This window comes from Sceloporus occidentalis, unplaced genomic scaffold (genome assembly GCF_023333645.1).
Source record: "Sceloporus occidentalis isolate IW3139 unplaced genomic scaffold, rSceOcc1.0.p SCAF_44, whole genome shotgun sequence".
Classification (NCBI taxonomy): domain Eukaryota; kingdom Metazoa; phylum Chordata; class Lepidosauria; order Squamata; family Phrynosomatidae; genus Sceloporus; species Sceloporus occidentalis.
In genome coordinates this window covers 5,398,797-5,423,019 of record NW_028317024.1, presented here as the reverse complement: position 1 = coordinate 5,423,019, position 24,223 = coordinate 5,398,797, and the positions used below count along the sequence as shown (strand labels likewise).

At 39.3% G+C, this 24,223-nt stretch overlaps 1 protein-coding gene across 1 annotated transcript in view; it reads left to right on the top strand.

Moving 5' to 3' along the window:
• Positions 1-24,223, top strand: part of LOC149289613 (zinc finger protein 407-like) — a 223,826-nt gene that overhangs the window by 125,447 nt on the left and 74,156 nt on the right. The window contains exons 4-6 of the mRNA XM_089490423.1: positions 6,143-6,309; positions 9,224-9,307; positions 16,189-16,309. Coding sequence (XP_089346549.1) covers positions 6,143-6,309; positions 9,224-9,307; positions 16,189-16,309 — 372 coding nt within the window. The remainder of the gene's footprint in view (positions 1-6,142; positions 6,310-9,223; positions 9,308-16,188; positions 16,310-24,223) is intronic.

Genomic DNA, 24,223 nt, shown 5'->3' with positions numbered 1-24,223 from the left:
CACCGGATTGACGCCAAATAAATACACACAGAGGAAGAGCTAGATAGCAGGATTTATCTTACAAATAACATTCCCGTCACACATATGAAATTTGAAATGGATGAAAACAATCCAGAGATTTGAATAGATGATATGTATATTTTACATTATTTAGCCTCAATTTGTCACATGCAGGTGGCACTAAGCAATGATCTAGTGTGCCTACAATATTCACTTGATTGTTTTCCTATCCGTCAAGCACTCATGGTCACTTTTATTTGTATATACCTTCTTATATAATAATCTCAATATTATCTATATTCATGTAAGGGGACAATGTCCTTATGGCCCAGCCGTGCTTTGCTTATACAAGGTCATTCAGAAGGTTAAGGTAGATCACTAATTCATGAGCATATTATTGTAAATGGACATAATGGGACATCCTTAAACACGACATTTGACCTTGATGTGTATATCAATGTTAAGCAATGACTGATTCTTGATAACCCATTGTGAAATATGATATAAGACAATAAATAATAACAATTAAGAGAAATACCCCTTTCCCCTTCATTTTTTTTAAAAGCATTAACTCTGTGGCTATATAAAATCTCCATGCTTAGTATTTTTGCCCGGGCAGTTTCTATTCTGGTTTGCTCTCTCGCATAGTTTTATGATTTAAGAATGCATTCTATGGCAGTTGAAGAAACAGTTCTAGGAATTTAATAGATAATACAATAAATGGCACTTGTGAGAAGTCTGCCTTTTTGATACAATACACTAAGGTCAAAGATAGATCCATGCCCCAGAACTGTGCATAAATTTATTAAGATTAATTCTCTGACCTAATCTTTGGAAAATCCAATTTGTCTTTTAAAGTAGATGTGCTTCAATTTATTCTGATGGGGGGGGGGATCCTTCTCAGCCGGAGTTAAAATTTATTTTAAATTGCAACAACTTTGAGTCATATGCTTACAAAACTCACTCCACAGACAATATCATTTAGATTATTCAATAACAATAATGTCTGGAAAGAAAACTGATTTTAGAGTGATTTCAAGCTGAAATAGTGCGCGGCTTCTCTTGACTCAGTGTGAAGCAGCTTTATGATGTATAAACAGGAAAAAGAAAATCTCTTAATTTCTCCAACATTATGTCTGCCTATAAAAAGCATTCGGTAACCTATTCATTTTTATGGCCCGTAAATGAGGTCCTCACAAGCTGTGCCCAATGGTTAGAGAGGTGCAGAACACCAAACACCTGTGTCTCTAGGCTTCCAAAAGTGGGATGGGTAGTGTTCTTCTTAGCTGCAACAACACTGTTAAAATTAGGCTAGCATTTTTTTTTGCCTGAAAATGACCATGTTAATTAAGTATACGCACTGAATTGTTGCTTTTATGACCAAAACAATGGATCACCCATCATTGATAAACTATTAACTAGGCTGTCCTACTGCATCTAATACATCTCATTCCAAAACCATGGCATCTAATACGGAATTGAGATTAGTGTATACTTACACTAAAAGTTGAACACAAAATGGAATAATTTACGGTTGGGTTAACCTTACCAAAGCCACCTTGGACTTTGTCAGATAGAAACAGCAAAACTTTGTCAGATAAAAAAAGCAGCAGTTACCACCAAATTCAGCCCCTGAGTATATATGAGAAAAACTCAGCAAAGCTGGGACAAGTGAAGTAGCATCATGTGTGAGGAGCACTCACCGTAACATGGCAGGATTTTTAATTGCCATCACAGTAACAAAAAATAATATTTTTTAATAATAATATATTTAATATCAATACTGTTGAAATATTAAGCTCTTCCGCAAACCCCCCTGTAGTGAATACACCTTGTTGTCTACATGTACGTTCATCTTGATAGCACTTTACCTCCACGAGCGCGTCACCGTAGAATTTGACAGCAGATATGAAACATTTCAGGCCTTATAGTCTGTGCATTTTTCCTGATGTAAAGACTCAAACCTTATGAGATGAGACCATTCCTTGGTCTCATCTTAGATTCAGAATAGTTGTATGCCTATCACATCCATGCTTTTCACCTCTACCATACCTGGTGGTTGGCTGTGTCGCTTATCTATCACCCTCTCAATGATATATATTACAGAAAAGCCAAGAAAGCTATTGGAATACAACACTAAGTAGACCAATGTGGTATAGGCATACCCGGGAACTTTCTGGGGCGTTTGCTCCAATGTCAGGGTAAGGGGTCAGCTCATTTAGAGAGTTTACATATGGTATGGGGTAAAGGGTAATAGATGGAACCGCTAAATCAAATGTATGAGTGTGTGTGTGTGTAACAAACATTAACATTATTTGGCCTCTTCTTATGCAAACATTTTGAAACCTATATGGAGAATGAAAAAAATGGCTTTTATTATTAGCACAAGGAAATATTATGTGGTTTTACTGCTGTAATGTATGTCAATCATTTTTCACCAATGAGATGTTCCAGCTGCAACATAAAATATAATCTATGATACTCAGACCTGACTAAACTAAAGTAGACACCATACACGATCCAATTAGAAACGCTGCACATGCGCGGTCTAGGAAACCTAAACATTTAACCCCCTAAATGCTGACACATGTTGTGTTCTATAGGATGGATATAAATTGCCGTATTTGCTCGATTATAAGACGACCCCCCAAAATCTGAATATTAATTTAGGAAAAAAAGAAAAAGCCTGAATATAAGACTACCCTATAGGAAAAAAGTTTTACCAGTAAGTGTTAATTCATGTAAACTATTAAATTTTTTAATAAAAGCTATGATTGAGAAAAATATTTTTTTGTTTTTATTTCCTTGTATTTTCCAACCTGCCCCCCAGTTACGCACATCTGCCCCCAGGCTTGCCACTCCAATATGGCACTGTGGCCCATGATATGCCTTTTAACCCTCTATATGCCACTGTGCCCCATGATATGCCTTTTAACCCCCTATGTTCCACTCTGCCTCCAGAAATGCCTTATACCCCTGTATGCCACTCTGGCATTTAGGGGGTTAAAAGGCATATTATGGGGCAGGGTGGCATATAGGGAGGTATAAGGCATTTCAGGAGGCAGAGTGGCGTTCAGGGGGTTAAAAGGCATTTCATAGAGCACTCTGTCTCCAGAAATGCCCTATGCCCCCATTTAACACTCCCCCCACACACACACACACACTTACCGGGGCTTCCAATTTCCTGCTGTATACCGGGGCAGCAGTCTTCCTTCTGTCTCCCCCCCATTTAACACTCCACCCCACCCCACACACTTACCGGTGCTTCCAATTTCCTGCTGTATACCGGGGCAGTGGGTTGACGTCCACGCGATCCGCGTAGACAACGTCCGCTGCAGCCGGAAGGAGGTTTGGCTAGCAGCGGGGGTTGTCTGCGTCCATCGCGCAGACCTTCCCCGACTGTCAGAGATCAGAGTTCCCCGCACCGGTGCCGCACCGCTGCTAGCCACACCTCCTTCCGGCTGCAGCGTAAGTTGTCTACGGATCGCGTGGACGTCAACCCACTGCCCCGGTATACAGCAGGAAATTGTAAGCACCGGTAAGTGTGTGTGGGGTGGGGGGGGAGTGTTAAATGGGCGGGGGGGAGACAGAAGGATCCAGGTCCCCTGCAGCGCTGCGGGGGATCTGGATCTTAGTCTCATAGTCAGACCTCTATTTGAGGTCTGATTATAAGACGACCCCGATTAGAAGACGAGGGGTATTTTTCAGAGCATTTGCTCTGAAAAAAACCTCGTCTTATAATCGAGCAAATACGGCATTAATTTTTTTTTGGCCACGACCATTTCATTCTCAAAAACCAAGGCTTTAGCCATAAATATGGAAAAAGCTTCTTTAAAGTTTTTTTTTTAACAAAACATTTAAACCTGCAGAGAAAATAATAAAATGACAGATCTGCTTCATATGTTCTAAATCGCATCTCCATTTTAAGATATTGGAAGCATCTCAGTCTAGATATCTAAACAAAAAGAGTCAATTTTGCCAAAAATTCTCTCATTATGCCTATAATAATAGTAGGATCATAATTCTATAAGTTAAAAAGAGTAAAACACCTAGCAAAACCAATAATATAGAATTGAAAAGAGTTGCATAGATCAGTGTTCCAGTTCAATGTGTTTTTTTGTGTGATAGCGTAAACCTACACATGCCGGGCTCCAATTAAGTGGGCTTGCCAAACACTTATATATCATGAGTCAAAGTCGGCATTGTCATTAGATGCTGTTTTTTTTTTTTTTTGAAGGCTGAAGCACATTTAGTTTTCCAAATTATGCAGTCGTTTGCTGATACCCATGGTCGACCTGCCCAATTTTTATGCAAATCTCTCTACTATTGTCTGCGCAGAGCCCAGGGGGTGTAAATAAATGAGACTTTTTATATGGTTTTATTATAGGATAGAGTCTGCCTTTCATTGATGCCAGAATGATACACTCCATATTTGTAATTTATCTATCTATCTATCTATCTATGAACCTCACATAGACCATTCACTATTATATATAAATATATAAAATAAATATATTGTGTTTTATATATATATATATATATATATATATATATATATATATATATATATATATATATATGTATATAATATATAAACACAAACCCTACCATTCCAAAGTTTGGGATCCCTTGGCTGTTTTTATGGAAAGCAAGGAAATTTCCAGCTGTAACATAATTGCAAAAGGGTTTAGTAATAATCAATAAGCCTTTTAAACATAAGCTTGTATTAGCCAACACAACGTGACATTGGAACCCTGGAGTGATGGGAGTGATAAAGAGCCTCTGTACGCCTATGAAGATATTCCATTAAAACTCAGCCATTTCTAGCTACAATAATCATTTAAAACATTAACAACGTCTACAACGTCTACACTGTATACACACACACACATATACTAGCATACCTGCTCTGGACTCTTTAGCACCTTGTCATTACCTGTACTTTTAGACCCTGTGCCAAAATCCATTTAGCGCCATAACAATTTCTGTTGCTCAACTAAATCAATTTTTGTACCACTTTCCTATTTTTGTTCTTTTATTTTTTTCCTAGAGATGCTATAGCATATGTCATTCATCCAGCCTGTCAATCTATATGATGGAAGTAGACTTTGTGGTGAAGCTCACATCCACGATATATCTAATGAAAAGTATAGGCTTACCGCATGTGAACTTTGTGTGCATTTGTGATCATATAAATGTAAATGAAGAGAGGCATTGGTATTTGTTTTGCTATTAGGCAGATTCAGTTAAAGGTTAAGGAGTGCAGTCCTAGAATGGATATGGGGACTGAACACAAAGCCATTGAAGCTGGGAGCAAACATTGGCATTAGCAGGGGGCAGGTGGCTAGCTGAACATCATGAACCAAGCCTGGTCCTTGACTTTGAGACTGTTTGTCAGACTCTTGCGTCTTAAGAAAACACTATTTATACTGTTTTTAGCTGTAACCCTTCAAAGCTGATACTGGTAGATGGAGGAGCTGCAAGTCCATTGAGAATTGCAGTCAGCTGCAATATTCTTTAAGTTGCTATGGTGATAAGATCACTTTTAAAACTTGCCATCAGACCTGTTCACGAACAGCCCGTATTCTCTTAATTTTTCCCAACATCTCAATCACTAGACAATTTGTTGATGTGGCCCAACATTTTGTAAGAACTGCAGTATCTGCCCCACCACCCCCTTTCATCACACAGTGATTAAATAAGGTAGCCTAGCAAAGATGTATGTTCACAGCTATGGAGCATTTAGCACCACTTGACTGTCTGAGCTCTCCAGAACAGATCGAGTTTCATTTAGCCTTTGCTCTGACAGCACATGCCCTGGATAAGTGGTGTGGGTCTGTACAGGTGAAATCTATTCTCACATTTGCCTCAGGGGCGACTGGACTGTAAAAGAATTTTTCAAACCCGTTGGGCCCAACCGCAAAGCGGAGAATAAATGGCTGACGTGCCAGGCCTCGACAGAAAAATCAATGCCTGGTTATACAGACATGACAGTCCTAGGCTCCAATTCTCTTCAACAAAGGCACTGCGTTTACCGACGCTCAGTTTTCAAAAGGCTCATCTCTTTTTCAAACCTAGATATGTGATTTTCTGTTTTTTATTTTCATGTTCTAACGCATCTCTTTGTGCTTTCTACATTTAGGAAATTCTCATGCAATCTCTGCGACAGAAGTTTCAGAGAGAGGTGGGCTCTAAACAACCACATGAAACTACACACAGGAGAAAAGCCATTTAAATGTACTTGGCCAACATGCCATTATTCTTTTCTCACTGCATCCGCCATGAAAGATCATTACCGGACTCACACAGGTCTGTTTAGAAATATGTGTTAATTATCTTGTTTGTGTCTACAGAAGACGAAGGGACCAAAAGTAACGTTTTATAGCCCCGTCATACTTTTTTTTTTTTTTTTTTTTTAATTAAAACACACATTTTGTAACAAATACCATTAACGTAAACATTGAGAGAGAAGGCATCCGCTCTGAAACATCCTTTTAGTTCCTGCAGCTGTAAATGAAAATTGAATCTTTATGGCGTCTTATTTTAATCTGAGATATATGTCCTGGTCTCGGCTTCCTAACCAGCATTCTCCTGCTCTGCAATCTCTCTCTTTCTCCGGATTCTTTGTCTGATTTGCAGTTTTACTCATTTTTCTGGAGTATAGGGCCAGCCATTACAGTAAACTCAAGAATTTAAAAAATGCTAAAAGCATATTTTTATCACAACTATTATTATTAAGAATGCATGTAATAATTATATTATACTAATCACATTTATTATAATATTCATAATAAGGGGCTTTCGTGTTGAGTATCCACAATGTATATTTCTACAAATAAGTAAGATTTGCATCTCCTCAACTCAAATGTGTTGACTTATCGGGAAATAATATATAAATGCACCAATCACTGTGTTAAATGTTGTGCCAGGTCCACTCCTAGCTAGAATCCCATTTAGGTTTACAAGTTATTTTTTTTATTGAGCAATATCCAAAGCAGTTTGTGGGAGGCCCTGGTCTCCTTAGCTCTTCTGACAAGGGTGTTGACGATTTAAGGTCTCCAGTCTGCCCTGAGAGATCACTTACATCGAACAGCAGATGAAAAGCCAGTGCAGATGTAATTTATCGTCGGTGTTTCCTTCTAAAGAATAATTGTGGAGACTTGGTTAGATCAATAATATAGATTTTTGTTGTTAGGTCTTGTAGTCTGCACCATAATGAGAGAGAGGGGACAGTGGCTGTTTTCTAATAGAAAATAAAGGATTGGTTTTCATGTCTTTCTATATTTGAATGCAAAATGGCACACTTGAAACTAATTCAAGTTGTTAAGAAAAAACATTTTCCAACGTGCCCCCGCTATCATGTAAGCATCCCGGGTAGTTACACAAAGCAATCGTTCATTTTGACTGTCTAAGAAATGTTAAGGTCAAAGCGAGAACGTGGTAATCATATGTTCGGTAAATCCACAGTACTCTATCTGCTGATATGAGATACCAATTTCTGTGATGCTTCAGGTTATATTCCTTGCTATACAGAATTTACATACTTCCAAGTCTAATGTGTGTTAGTGAAATTGATCAGATGGTGTTCAAATAATGAAAGGTGACAACAAATTATGGACAACTGTTTTGTCTACATAATTATCAGAAGCTTGTGTTCATCTCACACAAGGGCAAAAGACAATCTGCTGTCTCCGTTGTTGATTTCTGTATATTTCCATGTGGTGGGACAGTCTGCCCATTGTTTTTTGCATTTAACTAAAATCAGTTAATATACTTAAGTTCCAGGACATGTGGAGGAATGTATCCCATTCTTATTGTTTAGGGATCTCTTTTTTTATTCTCTACATTCTCATTACGTTTGCAGCCAGAAGTCCTGGGCTATGCCTTATGAGCAATATTTGGTGCAGAATGACTTATTTAGGTTCAATGAAGTCAGTGAGGCTTGACCTGTTTATTGCCAGAGGAACAAACAACTGATCGTGGCAGTGATGATCTTCTTAGGCACTTATTGAATATAGCCTCCAGGGTTATTTTAATGAGAAAAGCAGTATAATTTCAAGTTTAACATTTCTTTTGAGTAGGTTGAGTAGTGTTTTTTTCATTGTCATTAATTTAGTGCACTCCTATGGTGTAGCCTCTTGAGGATAGAATTAGGCCATGTTACTAATCTAGTCAGAGATGGTTAAGCGTAATCATGTTTATTGGCAGCCATGAGTGGACAATGAACTTCACAAAATCAGCAGTATTGAGGTAGTTGTCCTAAATCTGTAATACCTGGTGATCTAACAGTGGAAAATCTTGGTTCAGCCCCATCTGCATCTCTTTTTTGTATGCTGCACATGTGATGTGAATATGACAAAATGACATTGACATTAACCACGTGTCCTCCTCCCTTGTATGCTTTTATAGTTTACGGGTAACATTTGGGCTTATTCACTAAAGTGAGCTTTATGAATGGCCAACCTCTAGTGAACTTCTCTAACAAGAAGGGTTGAGCAGGCCCTATGTAATGCCTAGCTCTCAGTCGGTAAGGGACTTCCAAGAAATCTCCCCAATTTAACTAGGCATTACATAGGGCAAGACAGGTTCTTCATAGTCAAAATCACTGGGGTTGGCCCTTCATAATTGATATAGAACTAATGAGTTGTCACTCTCTAGCAAACATATTCTTTAATCTACATTTTAATCTTAAATTGTAATCACTATTGTTGAGGAGAGATTTAAACAAGCTGTACTATGTACAGATAATGTACCTTTCGCTATATCAAAGCCTATCATAAAGTAAGTTGAGAATATAGTTAACACACAGTCTCATATGTAGTTGTATATTGAAATTTCGAGGCAGAATTTGGTGAGCTCAGAAAGGCCCAGATGTATGGGAATTGCTAAAAAAAAAATTAAAAAAAATCAAGATATGCATAAAAACTGTTCAAGTGCATAAAGCAGCCCCATCTGGAAGGCATCTAACAGAAATGAAGTTGTACAAAACCATTTCATTGATAATAAAGCTAATTTTTATGGGTCTGACAAGTATGTAATTATGTTCAGTGGTGCTTTTCAGATTTTATCACAGTCAATAAACCGCAGTGGTAATTTCATTCCCATTTGACATATTTACATGGAAACATTTGATTGGAGGAATTAGTAAGCCTGAAAGCCTTGATAGATATGTTTTAACGATCTGTGACCTCCACAATCCCACATCTGTTTATTGTTGCAACAGGCGAGAAGTCATTCTTGTGTGACCTTTGTGGCTTCGCTGGTGGGACTCGCCACGCCCTTACCAAGCACCGGAGACAACACACAGGTTGGTCATTTAGCAAACATCAATACAACAGCACAGATTCCGTCGTTGCCCATGTATCTCTATGTAAAGGAATGGATAATATCTATACGGCATTCCTCTTATTGTCTACTCTGTGGGGAAAGGCACTGACAGATCACTACATTACCCAGTGCATCATTACAGCACATAACACATTCTTATGAATAACACGTTGCTATCTTCACAAATGTATTATTTTATCGCTCTTAAATATAGTCACAATCGCTACTACAAGTCTCAAATTGAATGTCATTTTCTTAGCAGTAAAATATTTTCATTTTCAGTACCCTGTACTAAAACCTGTTTATGTGCATATGTAATAATTGTCTTGTTCTCCCACATGTCATTGTCCATCCATGCCTGTCGCTGCACCGCTGTCTTCCTGGGATTCCTGTTTAATGTTGCACACAACGCTGCATTATGTTAAAGCATGCCATGAAGGGGACAGTTACATTTGTAATTACCATTCAGCTACATACGCCTTTATGGCCATTTAAACATCTTGACAATAAGCAGTCGGGAGCTGCTGTAAATGTTGACACATAGGGGTTAATTTGTGAAGCATAATTAAATAGTGCTCCTGTTTCTCACCCTTCAATATGACCTTTGTTCCCTGGTTTGAATGCTGATAGGAAGGAGAATCTTCTATGATGTGCTTGGTACTGTCACACGGAAGTAACGCTGAGAGCCTATATAATATGTCCTACATTCAATGGTCTGCATGCAATGCTTTTTCACATTCTGGAATCTCCGTAACCACTTCTATTTCTGTACTCTTTTCTAGATGGTACATTAACATTAGTTTTTCATTTTATTCAGCATGTGAAATGCACATATGTACACATACAGTACATATATGGGTATCATGTAAGTGTATGTGTTATTTTCAGTTTACACACACATATTAATTAGGGCCAGTCCATGTCTGAAACTGGAATTAAGCCTCTATTAGGTTGATCGGAATTTCAGAATAAGCCTGGTCAGGCTGACACAGTCGATACCGGTACCTCCAGACAGCGATCAAAATTATTTGTCAGCATCTTGACTGCTTTTAAGGTTTTGGTTTTTTTTAAATGTAACTTGCAAGTTAGTTTGGTTTTTAAAATTCACAGACAATGCTTTAAATTTGGTTTGGTCCAAAATGTGTGATTTGCAAGGCCCCAACATATGCATGTGCATCTATCAACATAGATAAAGAAATAATTCCTTTAAAAAACAGATAATCTAGAACAGCTCTGATTCAGGATCTAGAACCTTTTTCAGGCAGACTTACTGAAACTCTCCGTTTTCTCACTTAGTGAATTAAAAGCAGTCCTTTCAGCTGTGTTACGATCATAGCACCACCTAGTCAGTTCATCATTCATTTGGAGATTGCTTTGTACTTCATAGGCTGCACAAGCTTGACAGTTTCAAGAGACATCATGACATATAGTAGTATTTTGTTCAATCAACAGCATAGCCACCTCCAATTATATTGGAGATGATTGACAAATAGCTGCCAAACGGAACTTCTAGAATTATGTGACTGTCTTTTCTGTGAAAGATATTTGTGGCATAAATGACTACGAATTGTTTTTTTTCCCTAAAACTGACAAGTAACATTCATTAATTATAGGGAAAGTAATAAGAGAGAACACATCACACAGATTTTACATTGCCCCTTTTAACAAGCCGTAGTTGATACTAAGACGAAATAGTCAAGAATACATTTAAAGAAGTGCAGCCGCCCATGTGACTGTCTGTAACATTGGCAACGGGGAAGGATTATTCCAAACTTTAAATTACCATCTGATATGTGCGTCTCCAAACCGCCATATCATCAAGAATATTTCTACATTTTGGTCAAATGTAAGCCCCAAAAACACGAGATTCAAAATGTGTGATAAAGAAGACCATTAAAGAATATTAAGAGCTGTATTCAAATGATAAAAGTAAAATATGTATTGGTAAGCCCTAATAAACAAAATCTCCAAAATATTAGAAAGCAAAAATTGGACTCCGGTGCATTTTACAGCATGTATTCTTTAGCTACTAGTGTTAGAAAATGAGACTGCAGTCTTACTTTTTCTACTTGTGTGGCTTCCTGAAATTAGGAATACATAAGTATTTGTATGTGCATTTATTGCACATGTTCTGTAACACTACCATTTAGGTCACCAGCCAATCACACTTATGCTAGCAAAACATCTGTATTAAACAAAATGTGTTATTAACTTTTTATGGGGTATTGATTCACAGGAGGACATCATGGAGTGCCAAGAAGGGGACAAAATTTATAAGGGGATAGAAAGATCTTAGTTATAAATAGAGAGTTGCATATATATTAGCTATAATATTATTATATTAGCTAGAAAAACTGGATATTATAACATTATATAAATAAGAGCAGGGCCAGTAAGAGCCAGTGGTCATCCTCTGCAGGGCCGGCCCGACAATGGAGGCGAGTGGGGCAACCGCTCCAGGCAGCACTCTTGAAGGGGCAGCAAGACTTGGTTTTCGCTTACCAAGCTGTCAGTACCCGCTCGGCGCCCCCCTCTCTCTCCTCTGCGGCGAGTCTTCCTGTTCGGTCTCGGTGCCGGCTTGTAATGCTGAGTGCCGGAAGATTTCCGGCGCTCAGCATTACAAGCCGGCACCGAGTCCGAACAGGGAGACTCGCCGCAGGACTGCTGAAAGGTAAGTACAAGGGGGGCGGCAGGGACGGAGGGAGAGGAAGGGTAGATAATGGGGGGGCGGCAGGGACGGAGGGAGAGGAAGGGTAGATAAGGTGGGGGGGCGGCATTTTAAAATTCACCCCAGGCGGCATTTTGCCTTGGGCCAGCCCTGATCCTCTGGGACTGGAAGAACAAAGATTGCATGCACAACAAAGGAAAGGATACTTTACAGTAAGGACAATAAATGTATGGAATTCACTGCCAAGGGAATTCCCTTCCAAGTGTTTTCAAATAAAATGGATGCTTTCAAAAAGGAACTGGATATCATTTTAGAAATACATATAGCGCTATAAATGATTGAATAAAAATTACTATTTTAGAGCTTCTTGATCCAAGGAGAGATGTGATTTCCTTTTGCAGTCAAGAAGGATCTTTTCCTGCTAAGTGGCCAAATTTTTTAAAAAATATAGCTTCATTATTTTTTATTTTCTTGCCTTCTTTAGGATCAAAAGCAGGAAGAATATATTGAAGGAATAAACTTGATAGGCTTGGGTCTTTTTTCAACCTAAATTACTATGTTACTATATGTGTATATAGCATACATGTAATTGGCTGTTGCTATTCACATTCATCTCAAAGGGAGCTCACCGACTATTTCCTAGATTTGGAGATCCACCAGGCATGTATAAGATATGTACTGACCAATGCCCCCTGATTTTTGTAGACGCTGTCAAGGAGAGGAGTAACATGACACAGGTGTCTTATTTTCTAACTCTAACTAAATAATGCGTGCATTTAAATGCACTGGATAGTTTGACACCCAAGGACTGATTAGGGAGTATACGTGCATATCCTCCAATGTGCATTAACATGAAAATTAGTATGGAGCATGGGCGTAGGAACAGGGGGGGGGCGGGGGTTACAGATCCCCCCCAGTAACTCATGCGGGGGGACCGATAATTAAGAAATCCCCCCCAGGGCCGTAGGAACCCCCCCCCCCCCAATAGAAACGCCGCAAATGCGGCCCGCGAGACCTCGAGGTGCTGCCCGCGTAAGATCGGCAGCCAGAGCAACCGATCTTACGCGGTCCACACCTCGAGCCCTGCTACTTACCTGTGGGAGGGTCTTCTGTACTGCACAGAGGAACCGGAACCCAGCAGAGTTCACGTGACATTACATCACATCCTCTGTGCAGTACCAGAGAACGCAGAGGGAGGCCGCGCCCTCTGCTGAAGACTGTGAGCGGCATCGAGGAGCTGCAGTGCAGGTAAGGGGGTGGGGAGGGTGTTTGAATGAGTATGCGTGATTGAGGGAATGAATCTGTGATTGAATGAGTATATGAATGAGTGTGTGTGTGATAGAATGGATGTGTAAGTGCTGGAACCTAGGCATGATTGGACTGTGATTGATGTTAGCAATCACACTCCTATCATGCCAAGTCAGCCAGTACATGCTGAAACATAGCTAGCTGCCCCCCTTGTGTATTGATGCTGCCAGCAGTATGGGGTCTGCACATCACTTACAGCCACCGTGTACCAGCATGTACTGGCTGACTTGGCATGATAGGAGTGTGATTGCTAACAGCAATCACAGTCCCATCATGCCTAGGTTACAGCATTTACTGGTTGGATGTGTAAGTGCTGGAACCTAGGAATGATGGCACTGTGATTGCTGTTAGCAATCACACTCCTATCATGGCAAGTCAGCCAGTACATGCTGAAACATAGCTAGCTGCCCCCCTTGTGTATTGATGCTGCCAGCAGTATGGGGTCTGCACATCACTTACAGCCACCCTGTACCAGCATGTACTTGCTGCCTGGGTATGATAGGACTGTGATTGCTGTTAGCAAGCACACTCCTATCATGCCAAGCCATATTGCATTTTGTCCAATTGTGGTGTGTTACCTACTTTTATAAAAAATGTGAGTTTTTATTATTATTTTTAAAGGTGGGGGGTCATTTTCGGTTTTGGCTAAGTGAACCGTGAATGTTTTGGTCCAGAATTTTCATTTTGGTGCATCCCTAGAATAAATAGAACTATTTCATTTTTAATTATCCTGAGTCCTGAATTTGTAGTCACAAAACTTTCTAGGCCCAGAAATCAGTGAGAGGAAAAGTAAAGGTTTTGTGTCATTTACTTTATTTTAATCTGCATATTTTATTAAAGACCATATTTTCTCACAGTGAAAAATGAGTGCGGCCCGTGCACGTATACAATTCTGATGAAGTGGCCCACTGCAGAAACTGGGGTAGACAGTGAGAAGGGGGGGTAGGGAGAGGGTAGCTAGTGAGAAGGGGGGGTAGGGAGAGGGTAGCTATTGAGAAGGGGGGTAGGGAGAGGGTAGCTAGTGTGAAGGGGGGGTAGGGAGAGGGTAGCTAGTGAGAAGGGGGGGTAGGGAGAGGGTAGCTATTGAGAAGGGGGGTAGGGAGAGGGTAGCTAGTGTGAAGGGGGTGGTAGGGAGAGGGTAGCTAGTGAGAAGGGGGCGATAGGGAGAGGGTAGCTAGTGAGAAGGGAGGGTAGGGAGAGGGTAGCTAGTGAGAAGGGAGGGTAGGGAGGGGGGGTAGATAGTAAGAAAGTGTGAGAGGGGGGAGAGGGAGTAGATAGTGTGAGAAAGTGGGGATCTGATGGGGGAAAATGCTGTCCCCCCAGATTTTTAGGGGTTCCTACGCCCATGGTATGGAGTGCTGCTTTGAGAAGTTACCTATTAAATACTCAACATATAGGGGCTTAATGAATATTGTCTTGCAAGAAATGCTTGGTATTCATGTGCATGCATTTGCATATACCTTAATATTTTGTGTTTTTCTGCAAGTATTATCAGGGTTTTAGTAAGTGCTTTACATGAAGGTTATGCTTTTACACACAATGTGTAAATGGTCAGTTTACATAAAAGGTGCTGTTCCACATATGGAATATACACGTATTTAAGATGTATAATAAAGTAGTACATAATATAGTATTCTAGGAAAGTTGGGGGAAAAAACATCTATGTGGAACAGCACCTTTAACTCGACTTTTAAAAATAAAATTTTGGAAAAACTTCTTTGTGGTTTATTGAAAAGTGTTGAAGAAACAAGGATTAGATTATGCATGAGAAATGCTGCATTTTTTGAGCTGGGGGGTCACCTTAAGTTTGTATGTGCTTTCACATGTCAGACTTTCCGAACTTGGTAAACCTCACAATCCCAGTGGTGGGAGTTCATTTGTGTAATTCCTCTTTTCACCTAAATCCCTGTATTCTCACATCCCATTCAATTCTCATTGTTATGTCCCAGTGTTATATCCACATATTTGGCTGCACCCGGGGCAGTCAGGAGGCTGCTTAGCTACTGTTCAGTATCAAGAAGAGGAAATCAATAACGTGCAAACTGCTAAAAACAAAGTTTAAACGCGTTACTGATACATTATTAAAAGTTTTTTTTTTATATTTTATTTTTTTAGGGGGAAAATAGATTTTTTTCTTCTCTTGAGCTTGCCAAGTTATTTTGCAATATTAAGCGCCTACTAATCAATGTTATAAGTCAAGAATAAACCGATCGTTTCTGTAAAATATTACCCTGGCAATGGAAATGCTGCCCTGCTACTAAAACCAAGAATAAAAATATCAAAATGTCCTGCTGCAGGAAGACTTTCCTATTTTATTCCAATAGTGTTCCCTATTAATACTAATTACATATTGCCTATTTAAAGGCTCGGATTAAGCTCAGAGGCGGGGAAAGAAGAAAGGAAATTATCACAAATTTGTGAGGTCTTCAAAGTCCTAAGTACTCCAGTTAATATAGTGAAATAAAACAGCTCTTGAGTTGCACTGCTCCAAATTTTCCTCCACAGGGAAAAAAAGGTTCTTGAACTGGAAGCCAAGATAAATAAACTAAAGCCTTACAAAAAGGATGGTTTTACAGTCGGTATACCAGTGTTTCTCTTTGATATATTTTTAAAAAATATAAACAAATCAATCCTACTGGAAGCATACTGGAAGTTAGATTTAACGAGTTGATGCATAAAAATAATATTACTTGGAATTCTTGTTTGACTTACACCAACTTGGCACCTTCCATGGAACGTTTTGCAGATCATTGTCACATAGTGCTAAAGACCACTGTATGAAATGTTTTGCTACAATTTTATCACTGTTGACTTATATTACGTCTTCTTACTGCTGGTCTCAAGCCGGGCAATAAATGGTCTTTCTATAACCCCTACTTCTGCAGGCGAGAAACCCTTCAAATGTGATGAGTGCGACTTTGCTTCCACAACTCAGTCCCATCTCACAAGACACAAACGAGTCCATACTGGTGAGAAACCTTATAGGTGCCCTTGGTGTGAATACAGGTAGGTTTTTATCTTCCGTTCTTCCGTTGAATGTTAGAAAGGAATAAGGTTATCACATTTTGATAATATAGCTCTTTAAAAAATCATTGATGGTCATGATAGATTCTTCTTCTATTTGGGAAAATACAGATGCTATTTTTATCTCATCTCCTGTTGTCCCTTTAATTAAAATGCAATGGAAAGGTGATCATGCAAAGCACTGTGGTGAAAACTAGAATGTAGTAACTGCTTACAACTTACAACAATCAAATACAACAATGATAAAGATGACTGTTTTGGTACAACACCATTTGAGATGCATGTAATCTTTTGAAGGGATGTCTTTAGGTTTTGAAGAACAATAAACTATAAGACACAAGGAGGCTCTCATAACCACATCAATACATATATTTATCTAATAAACATAGAAGGCAATATGTGCTTCTTTTTTTCTCTTGTTTTTGTAATATCATATAAAATACTGAAAGACAGTGGTTCTTACATGTTATGTTCATGGATTTAATCTTTTAACAATGCATTATGAAAGACCAAAAATCAGCCCTTCCTGGCAGGAGGACAAAGTTGGCTGTATGTATTCACAGTTAAATTGGTAAGACATGATTGAATAAACTGTAGGAAGCATTTCTCTGCTAACATCTTCTTCTGTTACTCTACTGACTTCTACTTCCATGGGGTGCTGCTGGTTCAGTGGTTGCTAGTGATCACATTGGTCTACTTTCTTGGACACATACACAATTCACATGTTACTGATCATCACATGTATAGTACTACTGTATAGTTTGTGGGATGTATTATGGATACATCTATGTATTTAACATTCCATCCACTGCAGGGCAGCACCATATGAAATGTTACAAGTAGTGGAACTCAATCCAAGATGATCAGTCTCTGTAGCTAAATCTTACAGGTTCGATAGTAAGGGGTGACTGCCAGCATTCATTCTTTAGGCCAGGAGTGTCCAACCTACGGCCCTCCAACTGCTACAGGATTACTCATCAGCCAGCCTGTAGTCCTGCATGTAGTCCTGCAGCAGCTGGAGGGCCGCAAGTTGGATACCCCTGCCTACTTTAGTCCCTATATTAACATGTACCAACAATTACATTATTGTATTGGTGAAGCTAAAGGACCCGTCAGGATCTTATTCTAGGAGTATAAATTACATCACAGAATAAAGCCTGTAATACATGATAGTTGTCAACCACAGAATAATGCTTTACAGTGATTTCACAACACAATAACAAAGTAAAACACTGCGTGGATATGTCCAACCCTATGACTTAATGGGCTATGCGAGGCTTAACTACACATGCCACTTTTAACATGATCCTCCTTGTTTATAACACATAGCAAATAGAATACAGCTAACTAACTGGGATGTGTATTTGGTGGCAAACTGTTAAAACCAAGATAAATGGTTAACAAAAGATACCTTGGCTGGTCTTTTGTACTAGCCATGCTTCAAGTTTGTGTGTTCATGTTGGCATATAAAATCTTATTCAATTTGCATATAAATATTTATGGCACATCATCCATCCCGGATACGTAGATAAAGTACATGGGCTTACTTTACAACTGCCTGTAGCCTTTTTTCCTTACACTTGACTGCAATCATAAATATCCAGCACATTAAAAATCATGATCATCCACCAAATCATTTATTACTGTTCAGAGAAGGCCTAAGTGATACGATCACATCCGGATTGGTTGAATCCCGTACTCTGGAGAAGCTGGCTGTTCCTATAGTGAAAGGTTTACAAGCCATGCACAATTTCTAAAATTACGTTATTGTTTGAGTTCCGTATAACAGCTTAGCTCATTAGGATTGGTTATTTAAAGAGATATTTTTTACATAGCTTAAAGTTCATTTGAATATGTCACTGGTGCACATGGGGTTAAGTCTGTTTCTGCAATTTCATAGAATTCTATTAAAATACCACCACGTTGGTGTATTCTTGGAAATTAGTGACTCACTTTGCATTTATCTCTCAAAGCCCCTAAATAAAGGTCTCTGAAGTCTCTCATTGTATTATTCTAAAGCATGTATCTTTGTTGCTCTTAATGGCGTACATGTTTACTGTTGTTGGATGATGTCAGTATTGGATTTTCTTTCTACATATTGCTTTATGTAATTAAGTTCATGTGTATAATCACCTGGCAGTGTTTTTCTTTTGCACATTGTATAAAGAAATAAGTGGATTTCATTATTTGATTATTCTCCTAGATTGTTCTAGTTCATGAATTATTGAAATCATTTTATAGTCTCCTCTGCGTTAGACAATCAGACTTTACCTTACGTGAGCCTCTCTCTTTGTCACACATTTTCCCAAAATATGAAAAAAAATATTTATCTCAAACATTGGAAAAGCTACTAGATTCCTTAAAACTCTCTTTTGGAACTCTTATCGCTGGCTCCCTGTCTTCACCACAGCATGCCTCTTGATTGAAGGAACTTTATATAGGGTGATTGATATCTTCACAGTTAAGGTTATTTCGACCCCTGCTGTTCCCTTGGTGCTATGAACATTTACCAAGAGGTTATATTCTCCACTAAAACCTGCCCTAAGATAACCATTGCAATTTTACACTATGTTCCTTACATCTTCCAAACTGGGGGATGGGAGAATATAGCTAGTGGTCTAATTTCAATATTAAATGTCTAAGGTTTGCTACCTGATTGGTCTTTGTTTCTTCAAACTACCTTCCTTACTTCATGTTTACTTCACGAAATCCTGAGCCCATCAGCTGAAAGAATTGTAACCAAGGGTTTACTCCAAACCACCGAATATTAACTTAATTTCCACTCCGAATCTGTAACGTGAAATTCTTAGCTGCCGCCTTAATGGAGAACTCACACCTCTCTCCTGTGATAGGCATTTTAATAGAAGTGTAATTAGTTATCAATATTTTTAAGTGAAGACTTTGGCACTGTGATTATTTCTTGGACAGCAGTAGAGCTTGGATTTTGTTTGTAAGCGGCAGTGGGTTGGGTAGAGTCTAGATAACCCCTAGTTGGTTGAGTACTTGGCATGGTTCTTCATTGGCATCTTATGTTATTCTTAAAATTGATCAGAAATTAGGACTTTTATAACAATTTCCTTATTATCTGGCGGCCTCTGTATGGATAAAATATCTTTTACTTATCACAGAGTTCAAATTCAAATACAATTTTTCAGCACTCTCCTGCTTTATAATAATATGTTGGTGTAATGGCTAAATTCAATTTCAGTATCTCTTTTATCCGTTGTCTCGGATCATATCAACTTATTTCACCTATGTCTCATCTGTCATCTACACTTTGCTCTACACCTGATTTCGGGAGTCCAGAAGCTGTCAGTGTTGCTGCGAAAAGGCATATAACACATTCAGTAATGACAAATTGAAGTGCTCTCACAAGCCACCTCAATTCAATTGACTAGCCAAACTTCTAGAAAACATTAATTCTTGCGTACACCAGGAGTGTCACAAAGCAAACAGTATTTTTTTAACCCTCATAAAGTGTCTTCAGAGTGAGCAGAACTCCATTCTATCGTGCAGCTGGTATTATATACTAGTATATGTGCCCGTCCTTTAAATAATGTGTTTAGCAAATGAATCCTCGTTGATTTTTTTTCTCCCCTCCCCTCAATTTCTTAACCCTGCAGCCAGGATACCCTTTACGCAGAAAAACAGAATGATGGCAGACTAGAACTATTAGGAATTAAAGACGCAAACATCGGCCCTTGGTCTTGTCTTAGATTCAGGATTCATACAACTAAGTGGTGTATGAAGTTGAACCTGCACACTCCACCACCCATCAGCCCTCAATTGGTAATCTTGCATGTAACGTTAACAGATAAAATGGTGTGAACTACATATTATCACTCTTTCTGCATAGTACGATCCAACCATAACATGACATTGTACCCGCTGCATATAACCGTACGAAACAAAATTTTTACAATCATTACCTCCAGAGGCTAACACAAATACAAAAATTTCGACCCAACACTCTATTACATGTGGCATCTGGGAACTGTGTGCGATGGAGGCTGTGACGATAAGTCTTGTAACCGTCCTGTAGGGCTATCTCTCTGTTTGGTGGCAGAGGGGCAGCCATTTCCAGCCCTACCACCCTAGCCCAGAATATGTTGCTGCCAACGTGACTCCCGTGCACACATGCAGAATCTTTTCCTACTGCTTTAACCAGAGCATTACAGGTCATGTGTTGGATATTGGCACTGTTGCACTGGGTCGTTAAATTCTGGAAGCCCTTTTACTGCTCTTAGATAAAAAAATAATTAAAAAAAAAGTACTAGCATCGGCTGGAATTTTTCATAGCACTAGTGTCTGGGACGGGTGCCCCATAATGTCCAAGTCTTGAGGTACCTTGGGCTTGTACAATGCTTTCTTTACCATTGGCCAACAACACTCTTCTTGCTATCTTTGGACAAACAAAGACACAGTGCAGCCTGTTTACAGTATAATTTTATCATCTTAACAATCTATGTTAGAAATGATGTCCTTTTTTATTACACAATTTAGCAGAAAGAGTGTGGATTTGCTGTCCACTGTCACGCTTAGTAAAGCATATACATCATGTTATCATAGGCATGCTTTGTGCAGTAGCCACAGTAACCCTTACAGTCTTTTGGGCTATGCAGTGTCAGCGATTTACCCAAGAAAGCATTTAATAGCATGTAATTTTTTCTGTTACTTATCTTAAACTTCAACTTCAACACTGATTCTCAGTGCTGTCTTGTTGCGTCACAAAGTATAGCCGGGTAGCTTCCAATTCATAGTGCAAAAGCACAGAATAGGTAGTAAAGGCTGCCATTGACTCAAATGTCATTAGAGAGATTTTAATTTAAAAAAAAAAAAGTCAAAGCGGCTTCTACAAAGAAATCCCGATCAGTGCTGTAGTCCAGATGGAAGTAATAACTTTGGCGATGAGGTAGTTAATAAGATGTGAACGGGGCATTTACTTTTAAATTGTTCTCTCGTGATATTCTGTTGAGTCTTGTATTTGTGTCTAACATGATTGTGTCTTCTGCCTACCTGTATGAAATGAAAATGTATCACTTATTGCCAGTTGTATAAGAAGGGCCAGCCTGGCGAATTAGGTCAGGGAGACTGCCATCCCCAAGAAGCTGTCTGAGTATCATGGGGCACGAGATGCACCTGACAAACCCTGTATGGAATGACTTACAGGTCCCACTCAGAGAGGGCAGCAGTATCCTATATTGGATTAAGACCATGTCATTTCTGTTTTAAGCATAAATGCAGAATATGCTTCTTTAGCTGTAAAAGCACAATCAAGGCGACATGATAAGTGAGTCCGTGTTGTAAAAGTAAAACTAATTTTGCCTTCACTCACATGAGCTATAGTAGGAGGAAGCTTTATTGTCCCTGGGAAGGTGATAAGGCAGAGTAATTGTATATTATACTGTCCTGGAACATCTGCCTGAAGACTGTTGGAGCAATTCATCTATCATGGACGATGCAACATTTTTTGTCTCTCGGCTTTAACCCATCCCCACTGCTGGCCTGCACCGTGGTTTTGATAGGGACTGCGCCGGGGCCGGGGATCACATTAATCAGTCCCCTTGTTCAACACTCCAGCTGACATAATTACAACCTGCGCACAGCAGTTATTCAAGTCGAGTCCTTGTCAGTCGTGGTAGGAAACTACACAGCTCAGATCCCCAAGGAGATTGCCTTATCACACAGAACAAGGGCTCACAGGAGTTGAAGAGAATAGAAATGGGAAAATGTCTTCTGGGAGTACTATATATTCCTTTTAAATAAGACATTTGAGAGACTTACAGGACAAAGGAGTGTTGCACGGGGCCTGATCTGAACAGGTTATTCTTTTTAAACGAATTACCCAAAGCATTTTTGTGACATGGAATATAAAATAAACATAGTGATGCTTCCTGTTATATAGAGATCATTTCCTTTAACTTGCCTCAACTGCAGATAACATATTCCTTTGTCTAGACTAAAGAGCACTTGTTTCCGATATACTTGCTGCTATAGTACGATGAGATCAATGTACTGGATACAGACTCTAAGGCCCCATTAAAGCAGATCTTGTGCTGAAAAACTGATTTCTGCATGATCGCCACATCAGTGGTTTTCGAAAAGAAAAACCTTGTTCTACGTCAGTCAGATCCGTCACTGGGCACTGTGTGGTCCTCTGCCCCGTTTTGCAACATCGCTGAGGTTCCATACAAACTGAATGAATGAAAAGACAATCATGTTATTACTCCTGATAACCTGTCACTAGAAGGAACCACTGATCAGTCCAAACCAAAGCTACTCTGAATATATATATTATAATATATTAGGGCTGCAACAACTAATCGATAAAGTCGATAATAATCGATAATGAAAATCGTTACCAACGAATTTCATTATCGATTAGTTGAATCGATTTTTATCGATTATAAAATGAGGGTTTTTTCAGAGCAAACGCTCTGAAAAATACCCCTCATTATATAAACCGTTTCAGTGACTCACAGCAGCAGCTCCTACTTACCAGCCCCTCCCTGTAATCACTGTGACAACTGGCCCCGCCCCTTCTTCCAGAACCACATGGCTTCGACACTCATCTAACTGTAAGTATAAAGTTAATATTTGGGCTGCTGAAAGTTGGGGGAGGTGGGGGTTAATTTAGGGGCAGTTATGGTTAATGGGGTGTTTAGGGTTAAGTTAGGGGCAGTTATGGTTAATTGGGTGTTTAGGGTTAATTTGAGGCAGTTGTGGTTAATGGTGTGTTTAGGGTTAATTTAGGGGCTGTTGTGGTTGATGGGGTCTTTAGAGTTAATTTAGGGGATGCTGTGGTTGATGGGGTCTTTAGAGCTAATTTAGGGTAGTTGTGTTTGATGGGGTATGTAGAGTTAATTTAGGGGTAGTTATGGTTAATGGGGTGTTTAGGGTTAATTTAGTGCTGAGGTGTCAGTGTGCTGTGAACGGGTCTGTGACTCTGAGGGGACTATGAGATATCTGGGGGGGGGGTAAAAGGCATATCTGGGGAGGACGGAGAGACATATCTGGGGGTGTAAGGCATATAGGGTATATAAGGCATATGTGCGGAGGGCAGTGTGGCATGTCTGGGGAGGACGGAGTGTTGTATAAGGCATATCTGGGGGTAGAGTGGAGTGGCATATGTGGGGAGTAGTGTGGAGTGGCATGTGTGGGAGGCTGCGTGGAGTGGCATGTGTGGGAGGCAGCGTGGAGTGGCATGTGTGGGAGGCAGCGTGGAGTGGCATGTCTGGGAGGCAGTGTGGCATGTCTGGGCTCAAATGTGTATAAATTGGGGGGCTGGTTTGGAAATAAAGACAAGAAATGCATTTTATCAAAGTTTTTTTTTATTCTGCTGTTTGTATTTAACATCATTTGTTTATTAAATTATTTTAAATAAATGAAAGATTTACATTCTTTTTTTTATCCGATTAATCGAAAAAATAATCGGCCAACTAATCGATTATGAAAATAATCGTTAGTTGCAGTCCTATAATATATATATATATATATATATATAGCCGTTTCCATAACACTATTGCAATCAGGTAACGTATACAAAATTAACAGTAACACGAATACACATTAAGACATACTGATATCGAAGGATGTATACTGATATCTGAGCTTACAGTCTGTCTTCTGATGAGAAGCAGAGTTGCCACAAAGTATGCAACTCACCTATTAATATTATTATTTACAGGTAGCTTTCACTTACATGCTGTGTGGTGTTGGCTCATACAGACACATCATCTACCTGATCCGTGATTGTACTGTTTGGCAACAGCTGTATCCTATAAGCTATAAGTTAAATGTATATTCAGAGTAGCATGGAGAAAAAACGTGTTATTAACTTTGCACTTGATTTGAAATCTGCCCAAAATCATGTTTTCGCATTCTGTACGTGATGGG